Source organism: Ammodytes marinus (assembly GCF_949987685.1).
Source record: "Ammodytes marinus genome assembly, chromosome: 14".
In the NCBI taxonomy this organism is placed as follows: domain Eukaryota; kingdom Metazoa; phylum Chordata; class Actinopteri; order Uranoscopiformes; family Ammodytidae; genus Ammodytes; species Ammodytes marinus.
The window spans coordinates 16,094,510-16,106,902 of record NC_137218.1 but is presented as its reverse complement, the minus strand read 5'-3'; the positions used below and the strand labels follow the sequence as shown (position 1 = coordinate 16,106,902).

At 40.1% G+C, this 12,393-nt stretch overlaps 1 protein-coding gene across 1 annotated transcript; it reads right to left on the bottom strand.

Moving 5' to 3' along the window:
- Nucleotides 1-6,528: 6,528 nt before the first annotated feature.
- angptl5 (angiopoietin-like 5) lies at nucleotides 6,529-10,666 on the bottom strand. The gene is made up of 8 exons (XM_080040445.1): nucleotides 10,475-10,666; nucleotides 9,306-9,477; nucleotides 8,958-9,061; nucleotides 8,772-8,865; nucleotides 7,908-8,011; nucleotides 7,711-7,831; nucleotides 7,050-7,235; nucleotides 6,529-6,911 (listed from the first exon to the last, which is right to left on the bottom strand). Exons 1-8 carry the CDS (start codon nucleotides 10,529-10,531, stop codon nucleotides 6,592-6,594), a joined length of 1,158 nt encoding a protein of 385 aa, XP_079896571.1. The 5' UTR covers nucleotides 10,532-10,666; the 3' UTR covers nucleotides 6,529-6,591.
- Nucleotides 10,667-12,393: the final 1,727 nt, after the last annotated feature.

The following is a 12,393-nucleotide window of genomic DNA, read 5'->3' as shown; positions in this document are numbered from 1 at the left end:
GTGTGTGTGTGTGTGTGTGTGTGTGTGTGTGTGTGTGTGTGTGCGCGTGCATGTGTGTGTGTGTGTGTGTGAGCGAGTACATGCGTTCAGTAGTAACTAATGGCTGATGAATAGCAGATGAGATTCCTCTGGGTTTAAATTCCCAGTAGACATTGCTTCCTGTGTGCTCCCACTCTCTACAGATCCCCATCTAGTGTGGGAAACCACTTCCCACCATGCACGTACTCACCACACACACACACACGCACGTACACACAACAAACACTGACACACACCACTTCCCACCCTGGACACAAGCAAGCACACACAAATATCAGTGGCTTCAGTTAGATTTCTCTCTGATTTTGTGAAAGTGTATTTTCATATTAGTCATCCCATGACACTAAACAACCATGTCAACGTTCATAAATCTGATAAAGCGGTGTCTCTGATGTACGAATGAATCAGTGAAAGTTGCCTTTTAAGGCCCTGATTGCTGAAGATAAGTCACTTTGGACGTTTCATGACGCAACAGCGTCACATTTCACAGGGAGGATGGTAGGGTGAAAGGGGGTAAACTCTGACAAATGTCACCAGCTGAGTTTTTGTTAAGATTCCTCTTCAGCACAGAACAGCCCCAAGATCTGGTTGTAAACGCTGTCAACCCAAACATACTCCTTCTTAATGAAGAGCAGGGATTTGCCAAGCACCTAGATAGTCCTTTTCTGTGTGTGTATGCCTGTGCTTGTTTGTGTATGTAGAATCATTAAAACTGACTGTATACACACATCAGACCACACACAGAGCTCCAACAGTGTATCACCAGAATCACATAATGGCCACACAGAATAGAATAATTACTAGTACAGTAGTACAGTTTTAAGGTAGTTACCTAGACAACTTGAGTAGCCTATTACCACTTGAAAACGTTCACTTTAATATTTTATAGGCTATGTAAAAAATAGAAAAAAATGTACACTCCTTAATGTAGGCTAATGTTAGTTTCTAAGCAATAAGACCTACAGTTTTTGAATGTTCTGCCTCAAAGCACCAAGACAGCCCTTCAACTGTCATTGACTTCAGCATTATTTTATGTCTGACACAAAAACAATAAAACATTTTGAACTGTTTGAATGTAATCTCTGAACTGTACCAACAAAGGGCAATATAAGTGTAAAGTGTCATGAAATGATAGCATATTTAATCACTGGACATAGTTGGTATGTGGATAATGTGATAGGCAAGCGATCACAAGGGTAATTTATTTTGCATTGAGTTGCCTACTTTACCATTTAATACATGAATTTATGTTGGCACTCCTCTAACACTGTAAATATCATATATATATATAATAATAATTCTATTTTCAGCCACTCTACACCTCTGTCTAAAATGTTTCTCTTTACCAGCTTATTGTGTATTTGATGTATTTGCTTTATATATATGTATTGTTGTTTTTGTTTCTCGACATCATTGAAAATGAGGGTCACCCCTCAATGATATCTCTAGTATAAATAAAGGTTAAATAAATAAATATATATATATTCATATTATTTTCATATTGTAGAATGTAATTTTATCATTCAGATAAATAAATGACAAAATGACATTCTATCAGAACACAGAGTTCTATTAGAACACAGAATGTTATGACATCCCAGTGTCCTGTTCCACAGACACAGCAAATCTTTCACTTGAGACAATAACTATAAGCAGTGTCTGTACTAAACTATACCTGTTTTATCACAAGAGACCAACACAATGACTAATCCTGAAGACAGAGATTTCAAGAGCAGCTGAGTCAAACAAGTAAAGCCAGTTCACACGAAGAGGTCTGAAGACAGACAGGTATGTTGGTTAAATTACATTTCCAGAAGCTTTAGAAGCTGTAAATTGGTTTCAAGTTGAGATCAATTTGCGCAATGCAAAAAAAAAAAAATGTTAAGGCGATATAGATATGTTCAGAAAGAAAATCATTCTGTGACACTGTATTTTAGGTTCCGTTAGTTAAATCAATGTGAGCAGGTGGGTATAGGCAGCACCTGCTCATCTGTACTGCTTTAGACAGCAACAAGATGAAAACTTTACAGTCATTTGTAAATAAACAATTTGTGTCAAATAAATCTTGTAATGACATGAGGCGCACATTTAAATTGAAGAGAGTAAGAGTGAGGCTACATAATCTTTTACTCATTGACTTTAATGTATAAAGCAAATCTCCTTCAGATCATCAGAATAATTAAATATATTGTGATGAAACAAATACTTTTTTTTGGTTTGATTTAAGGAAAATGGTTGCAAAAAGAACTATCAAGAAAAATACCAACAACATATATTATAATGTACTATAAAATAGTAAGCATTACATTGAGTATTAATATATGGACACTCTAAATAACTACATTATGGCATAACTCACAACAGATAAAATATCATCCAGCATTCAGTAGGAAAAATTGTTCTGATAGACAACAATTAATGTAAGACTCTATGTTAACATGTGGAGGCACAAACAGAGAAATTAGGATATATATAATTAGATAAAATTATTAAGGCTTATAGTTGGACTTACACCAACTGACACCCACTCAGCTTTCAATGTGAAAATGAAAACGGAAAATTAGTTATCAAAATTGAATCTTAATATATAAATGTTTGCCCTGATCACATGTCTGTATTTCTCCACTAGAATAAAACTTCAAGTATGAACATGCACCAAGAAACAGTTAACGTGGACGAGATCGCTAACGCCTTAGTCACAGCGGTCATCAAACAGGTTGTTGCGAATCTCAGCGAACTGACGCCATCAATCTGTCACTGGGAACCCGCCACATTTCAGGGTGACAACTATGGCTCCTCAGCTGGTTGTCTCCCCCAGCAGAAGGTGCACCAACAACTGGAGAAGTTTTTTTCCATGCGGCGGGTGTTTTCTGAGCATTGTGGGGACATGCCTGAGGCCCAAGAGCTCAATGAAGAGCAAAGCAAAGTATGCAAGGACTCGGAGAGACAGCTTCCCTCTGCTTCGTCTTCCTATACCACCATAGCATTCACAGAGGCAGCCAAAATGATTGTTTCCCAGGTGATTGACCACAGTGTTAGGACACTGCAATCCACTGAGGCTGTGAGGACAACAAGCCACATTGACATGAAGTTCAAAAAGCCTTCAGAACGACATGTAGGCAGGGCTGTCAAGCACAGCAGAGTTTCCACCAAACCAAACCTGAGCTCCACCCCTCTGCAGCTTTTTAAGGAAGAAGAGGGCACCATAGAGAATGAGGTGGAGAACTTTCAATCTCCAATCTCTGTCAGCTCAATTCCATCGCCCAATCAGGTGGATGATGTCGCTCAGCCAGAGATCCAACCGCAAGCTGAAACTGTGACAGGCCTGGTATACAGGTGCTCTCAGGCCTTAGAGAAAGTCCTGACCGAGATAATTCAAGTCTGGCCCATTAAAGGCCAGGAAGAATATGACGAGACTGAGACCATCAGACTCTCCCCCAGGTCAGAGGAGAGCAGGACACCGTGTAGACTCTCAGAAGAAAACGGAAATACTGTATTTTCCCAGCAGGGAAATGATGCAGAAGCAGACCGGAAAATAGTCCTGTATTCTCACACCTTTTCAGATATAATAAGGAGATTCTTCCACAGTCTCAGTGAAGAGTAAGTCATAATGGTTATATGAGGTTGTTATATGAAATTGACTCTTGATCACATTTCTGACATGTATGTGCATTATGTCTTTGTCTAACTTTTTGTTGCTTCTGTTTTGTCTTTTTTAGGCAATGGAAGGAAATAAGCGAAGGTGTTTACAATTGTGATGTGAAGGAGCACCTGATTGGCATGTGCAAAAATGTTATGAGATTAATCTCAGACTCTGTCATTACAATGGTCTTACCATCGATCCATCAATTATCCACCACATCTGTCACCTTCGGCCCGAGAGGCCCTTTGTCGTGTGAGCATCTGATGGAATACTTCAGCTACAACATCCAGAGTAGGTTTGAAAGCTCCTTTAGACAAGCTCTCTACGATATCGTTGGTGAGGACACCCCTGTAAGAATTTCCCCTGAATTCAAAGAGGCCATGGCAGGAGATGTCATTTATGAGGTCAACACAACCCTATCAGTGGGCATACAACGCTCAATGGATGGAGGATCCACCACTGCTAATGTTGCTGCCAGCAATTATGAGTTCAAAGACACAGCAGCCAAGAAGACTTTGGCAGGAGCAATTACAACGATGCAATCCTTCCTCACAGGACGAGGAGGAACTGTCGTCAAGAGGAGGATTTTGTTATGGAGAGGTTTGGATACCAACATTCAAGAGGAGAAGGCACCTAGAGGTCCACAAACTGAGAAGAATGCTTCCCTGTGGAGGAGGTTTTTCAGTGCAAGACAGAGGGAAACGATCCAGCCAGTTCAAGTTAAAGATAGGAATGAAGCTGTGATGAGCACACATTCTGTTGGCAAGGAAACCTTTGCTCAGATCTCCTCCAGCCAGTGTCTCAGTGTTGAGGTGACCAAGCCTGAGATGAAATGTGGCGTTTGTTGCTTCGAGAATTTCTTCTCAAAGGTAAGGATTTATCTATGTGCAAAATATAATCAGTGAGACCACATTGAAAGTGCACAAGAATGTACATCTTCAGGACTATACAACAGGTTTGACTTGATGAAGTCTTCTCACTGGTTTATTTCTGTTGAATCTTGGCCTTTTTACTGACGAGTTGTCTTTGTACACCCTCTAAAACAGGATGAAAAGAAAAGGAAGGAAAAAGAGAAGAAGGGCTCTCAGAGCAAACAGCGCCCTCTGTGGATGCAGTTTTCCTGCAGTTCATACAACAGCTGCTGCTTTGACCATTAACCTGACCTGGACCTGCAGCCATCTATCAAATAAAACAAAAAATAGTACAGACTGTGTTGAGCCTTTTTCACCCTGCTATGAATACTTACATATTGATGTTACTACTGGTTTGAGGGACACCTACGTGAGAAGAGTGGACTAGAACATGGCTTTTCCTTTTTCTCAGAAACCAGACTAAATGTCTATAGTCTTGCGAGCATGACTTTGAGGCCGCAGTGTTTATTACAGCCACAATATGTCCAATGTTCACCTGGAGATGCCGTCATGTTTTGTGAATGATGGTGGAAGCACTTCAAAGCTCAGATGGACATGAAACTCTTCTGGTTAAATCACAACTACAAAAGATGAACAACTATCTAAGAAAGTATCTTGTTCTTTGATTCAAATCAATTAAATAATAAAAAATAAATTGTCACCATATTCAAACAGATGAGTCAATTACGACTCTCAAAGTTCAGTGCTGTGTGCTGTGTACTTTAACCTGATTCTGTGTCAGTTTAGGAGCAGTAGCAAAGGTCTGTGGTGTTGTTGTGGACGTCTTCAGGTACACGTGACAAAATGAAATAGATCAATGAGTGAAGATTAATCACATGCCGAAACAGTTAACAGTGATTTATGATGCTTTGAGAGAATGTTTTACAACCTTGGAAAGTTCTTAGTGACAATTGTTTTTTTCTTCTGACTCCATCATTAGGTAAGGAGTAGAATATCACAGATGCTGGTGCTCAGTCACATATTGCTAGTCATAGTTACCAATAATGGGCTTGAGTAAGTGTGTATTGGCTTTTGCAGTACAGCACTGCAAAGCCAAACTGTGGCAAAACTCAAGCTATTTTCAACTTTATTACTGGACAATCCTGCAATTTTTTTTCACAGCCCTGTTATCCAAGCCCAGATTATTACTGTCCAAGGGCCCAACTCAGGGAATGACATGAGAGGGCCTCAGGTTTTACTGCAGATGTCACCTGTCATATATCTGCTGTAGTGCAGCAAAGAACATTACCAAACAAATTAGCAAATAACCACATGTTAAACCTGGAGTATTAAAAAAAAAGTCCTTCTGTCTTGCTCAAGTGGTTCAGGGTTTTAATTTTACTTGATCAAGGATCATAATGGTTGCTACCGGTTATTTTGAGGGCTTGTAGCAAGTTCACAAACCATTTTTTGGAATCAACCTTCTTGTTTATTAAATGTTACAGGGACAAAACATTTTTTTTAAATAACATGCACACACATAACATTTATCTACAGTGTACAATATGTAGGTCTCAGTTTGGTGAGATTCACAGCCCCCTCTTCTGGATTGTTTCGGTAGTCCATTCAACTAGAAGTATCAGTTTCACCCTCTGCTGCCAGTCACTGTAAACACTCAGTATATACTCAGCTTGAGATGCATTCAGAGTTGTTGCTTTTCCTACTTGCCCAATATATATGTGAATTAATGCATAGTGGAAACCATTGAAAAAGTCTTACAATTAGTAATATACCGTAATCATATTTTGTGTTGTTTTCTATCTACTTCTGATAAGGTTGGTGTTGTGTTGTCATCATGATTTACGGTATTGTTCCTCAGATGTCAAAGCAAAGTCACCTTCAACAAATATTTTCAGAGCAAGTGATAGTTTACAACAAAAATGAGACAACCTTTCATCCTTCTTTCTTATTTTATTACAATTTCAGGTTGTGCAAAAATGCATTGTAACCAACACAATATGTTTTCTTCCTTTCTTTTCTTGCTTCTCTTCCTCCTTGTCAGTTATTGGTTGTTATTCTCCTGATCTTCATTGTGACAGATTTGATGGTGTGAGGGACTCCGCCCTGTCTCCAGGTATCCCACAGGATGTGTGTCCTCTGACCCTGGTTCTTTTCCACATCTTCAGGAGAGCCATTGAGGTTCGCTAGGCCACACTGGTTGAACCACCACCCTGTTTGGTTGTTCTGAGTGCTGCAGCTTTCTACTGTGCGATTGTTGATGGAGCACGAAGGATTACAGCCGTCGTTGTCTACGTCTGAGGCACTAAAGGGAGCTGTGTCCTGGTTCTCTTCCTGCTCGTAGCCACGAAATGCATCACCTATAAAACAGTACGCACAGGAATGCATGCAGATGTGCACATGTTGAGTTCTATTGTGAACATATACCTGTACAGTACACTGTGTTTTAGCATTACTTTGAGTATGATTTTTGTACATCTTCACTTATTAACTTGTACCTGCGCTGCCTGCGTATCTGCCCAGGTGTATACAGAAGAACTGATTTTCGTTGTCTAGGCGGAAATCATCATATGATGCATAAGTGGTGATGTCATCATGGGAGACCAAAGCGATGTGAAGTTGGAACCGAGTCTCTTTCTGGTTAACTATATGAAATACCTTCTTCAGACCCAACCAGTGCTCTCCTACACACACACACACACACACACACACACACACAAACACATTGTATAAAAGGTGCTCCTACTCTTATGTTCGGCAAGAAAATACAACTAAATATGTAATTTTTACAAAACTCCGGAGAAGTTGGCACTCAGGAAAATAGCAATATTTCCTGGCAATATAATAATAACACAATAATAAAAAATAACTGATCAAAGTGTAATTCTGCAGCATACATTGATATTTGAGACACCAGTGTGCTCTTAATTTTGTACAAACAGCATGATGAATCTGGGGAATGCTCTTTCCTGTTTCATGACATGCAACCCCATGCACAAGGCAGGTCCCAATTATGAGTGGAAGAAAATGACTGACCTGGACAGACCCCTGACCTCAACCTCATCCGACATTATAGGGTCTATAACTCTCAACTGTTTGTTGTAAATCTTTAAATAGAAAGAAATGCCTATGTCACTGTCTAAAGCAACTTCATATAACCTGCAAGGTTTCCAAAGCCATCAACATAATCCGCCCAGGGTCGTTTGAAATCAGTTAATCCATCTGCCCTCCGTTGCATCACCGTCCAGCCGCCTCCCATGTAGTCCATCTCACAGAAGACCTGCAGAACATGTCGAGTTTTGAGTGGATACTAATGATTGAGTGACAGATTGTGAATGACTGAATTGATAATGCACCTCAAATGAAGAGTCTGTGTTCTCCGGATGGACGATGTAAATACCACTGGGGATCTTGGGGACGACTGACAGGAGACTGTCCTTGATGTCGCTGCAGTCTCTACCTAATTAAAGCAAACGCACTATATTTTGTCTTCAGGGAGAAAATTAACTATTTATATCCTTTGTTTAGCAATCACTGAGTACCAATGAACACATCTGCATGTTTTGAGTCCAATAATGCATTGATAAAGGGTTTGTACCTAATATGCCTGTGATGGCGTAAAAAAGACCTAAACTTAGATAGGTGGCATACTGCTTACATATGGACTTGTTTTGTATTTCTGTAACATATTTTACATTATTATCCACTTTAAACCTTGTATCTCCAAATGTGGTTGTCTTATACTTCAGATATAGTGAATAATGAAATATTCCTTTATGGGTTGAGATTTTTCTCCCAATGGTTGAGATTTTTCTCCCAATTTTAATGCAAGTAAAACCCCTTAAAATACTAAATGATCTCAAAAATACATTGAAGACAAGAAGTTGACATTTTGGAAATACTGACAGATCCTGCATTAGAAAACTTGATCCCACACCTGGCATACTGCATAACAATTTCTGCCTATTAGTGTCTTTCAAACTACACAGCCCTTTCATAAGGCAAGCTCTCCTTATGAATTCAAAGGCTCAGGCCCAATCAGAAATAACCCTAATGACATCATCTTGCTCAACCGCAGAATACATTATACTGTATATTGTTTTCACAGGCTGAGTTGTGCTTCTCATGACTAGTAAACCAAAAACGTATCTTTGAACCTGTTTACATTTTTAAACCATCTCTACGAGTGTTGTATTTGTGCAGGTGTTTGCGTGAGTTACCGTGAGATTGCACAGGTTTGATGGAGTACATCTCACTGTTGCTTCTCTGAACCTCAGAGCTGAGCGTCTGCACTTTGGTCATCAGCTCCGTGACCTGGAAATGTGAAACAACTGTTCATGCAGCCAGCCATTTAGATGCTTAGAAACTACTCTGTACTAGCTGCAAAGAAGACGACTCCACTTTACCTGACTGCTGAGGATGTCCAGGGCTGTCTGCTGCTCATCCATCACATCCCTGATTAGCTTCCGGGTGCTTCGTCCAAACCCCAACAGAGACTGCTGTAACTGGCCTACGCACACGCGCGCACACACACACACACACACACACACACACACACACACACACACACACACACACACACACACACACGCACGTCTCCACAATGCAGACATGTCCTCACTATGATTTTCTTTAAAAGGGTCCTCACAAATAGGCTATATCAGTAAGCGTTTTCACTCGAACAAATTCCAAAAATCCGATGATAATAGTAGAGGTAAAAATAACACCTGGAAAGAGAAAGAAAGATATGTTACCGCAGATTGAATGTTTTTCGTCTCGAAGCAGCTTTACAGTGATGTCACACGGGATGGAGCATGTGTCCCGACCTTTAACCTCTCCGGGATGTTTCTGGCTTTTGACAGGAGCATCAGAAAAGTCCCCATTTAATATTTCTGATTGGTTTGAATTCAAGATGTTTCCTGTATTCTGGCAATCAATAGAGAACAAAAGTGAGATTCTGGGATGTTTCACTTCAAACAACATCCCATCTGGGGATCAACACAATTTCAGGTCAGACATCCTGATGATTTTGTTAGCTACAAACACACATACACAGTGTAACTGCAATATCATGCAATACTACACATCTTCTCTACCATTTCTTTACTCCACTACATATGTAGTTACTTATTTATAGTTTTACATGTACCTTATAGCTTGACACCTGTCACTTACGAGTGGATTATGTCAACAAAAAAAAGGTTTCTTTCTGTACTCCTGAACAAGATTTTTATATTGAGGTTTTTGCATACAGAACACCAACATGCCTCAGCCAACCAATACAAGAATGCTTCTCACATGCCTCTGTGATCATAATCCTGTGTAAAACCATAAAAGGTGATTTTGGAGCCATTTTTATGTTGGCACAAGGGTTGCACAGTGGGCTACTTAAGTGTTGGACTGATTGAATCGTGTGAGGCGCAAAGTGAGGTCCATGGTTTTTGACCGTGAGTCAGTTGGCTGGTTATGTTTTTTATTTTGTGGGATGGGTCGCTGTCAACATGAAAATAAATGGATTGGCATATCAAACAGAAGTGTTGGGATTAGTGACTATTAGTTCTTTGGGGAAAAAGACACTGCTTGAAAGAGTACCAACAAACTGGAGCCAAACATTCCTGACCTAACAAACGGTGCTTCAACAAGTGCTATTTGGCATAAAAAGTCATCTTTAAGTAGTTTAAGAACATTATGCTGAAAATACTTTGTTGCTTCTATAAGTAACATTTTGAGTGCAGGAGTAATTTTGGATTAAAGTGTTATTACTTTTTAATTCTTATTCACACGACTCATGATCAATCCATTATGCCTTGAATGCACTAGCATTGCCCTGTATAAACATCTATAAAAGAAGAAAGAAAGAAAAGATGCAGATGGTTCCTTTCCTTCCACATTTAGAACCCCACAACATGCATGTTATACATACTGCGAAAGAAAGCAGATGAGGCAAAAGCAGCAGGAAGATGGTTGTTGTCCACGTCATTTCAGTGTCGTCTAGCTTTGATTATTTCCTGAACTCCGTCACCGGCAGCAGCTCCTTCATTTATCTTTGAATTTTCCGCTGAGTCTGCTCTTCTCCTTCACATTTCCATCATTCTTCCATTCTGTTCTACCCAGTCTTGTCTGCATCTGCTCTTTCCTCTGAGGTGTCAAACTTTGCTTTCTCCACCTCCACCAGTTCCTCCCACTTTTTCTTGTAAATAACCCATGACAACATCCCCTATAAGCGGGGGTCAAATTTGTAAGTCGGTTTCGGTGATAAAAGTCTGGATAGCTTTCTTTCAAGTATCTGAATTTGCTGATTCATGATTTGCGGTATAGAGTGATTCCCAACCCCCTCGGTGTTTATATTACCCCAGCATTATATTACAGGTTATATCCTGCCACCAGCATGAGAAACAGATGTGGAAAGGGAAACGCGGCAGCTTGTTTTATAGTAGGAACACTTTCTCCACGCTTGTAGGCCTATCTGTGCGTGGGCAGGGTGTCTCTGCTTCCCAGGCTCACGTTCCCCCTCCACCTCCTTCCCTGACCACTGACTCATACATCTGAAAACAGCCTCCCACAGTGTCAGACCAAATACTCCTGTTAACTGGGCAGTCAAGCAGTGGGGAAAGTGAAAAGTGATAAAGGGCAATAGCACATTCCAGTCAGGGTCCAGCTGGAGCCAGGCCCGCCGGTCGCTTCCCTGGAAAACTTTTCAGCAAAAGCCAGAGAAAAGATTGAGCTGTTGTGCTGAACCTATGTGCATTTACAACCGTGGTCAGTGAGAGGAATGTGCAAAGCCTGGTGCCACAGCCTTGGGGCCCCCACATCTGTCCTATGTTACATACTCTTGTAAAGCAGCCTATACACATGAATGACACATTATATCTGCCAGGCCGGGTAATGAGAACATCCTGACAAGACTGTGTGGTATCTGTTTATCATATGTTGCTCTTTGTAAAGGTGTGATACACTAAAAACTGTTTTTTTAGTTGAAATTAATAGTTTGACAACTTCATAAATTTGCTTGTTAACTTTCTTATGAGAGGATTGATACCACTCTCATGTCTGTAGTCTACGCCTAGGATAATATGCAGCGGTAACAGTAAGCTTATTTTAGCATTGAGACTAGAAGCAGGGGTAAACAGCAAGCCTGGCTGTGCCTCACCTAACGTAATCTGCCTGCCACCAGCCTCGTCGTACCTATAAAGCTACTAAATAACATGTTATATATTTTTTTTGTTTATTCTGTACAAAAACCAACATGTAAAAACGGCTATTTCATGGCTATATGGCTACATATATTTATGCTCTGCTGGCTGTAGGTTCATATTTACTTGGCAGATATAGCCCAAGCTTGGCAGCAAGTAAGCATATTCCTGAACTAACCTCAAAACACTACTTAAGTGGAAGTGAGATATATTAACAAAGACCAAACTGACCTAACAACACATGAGGGGAACATAAAATACTCTGGCTGGTACCACAAACCAGACGTTCACCCTGACCAGCAGCACAATAACTCAAATTAGGGAAGTTGACGTCAGAATTGAAGTGTTGACAATACAAATTAAATAAAAGTCCTGCTTAATTATTGTTAATAAATGCGAATAAAACGCATAAAAAAAGCAAAAGGTGTTGTTTGTTTAAATATATTAAAGGTACTACGGGGAACTTTTAAATATTTCTGAAATGGTCTCATTTTTCCTCAGATGATCATAAATGACATGTAACAGCAAACGAAGCCATCAGTGCAAAGAATGCTATTCTCATATAGTTTTTCATTATGCCTTTATCATGGGTACGCTCACCCAGGAACTACAGCTGGCGTAGTAAAAACACTACTGCTTTTGTCCAAAG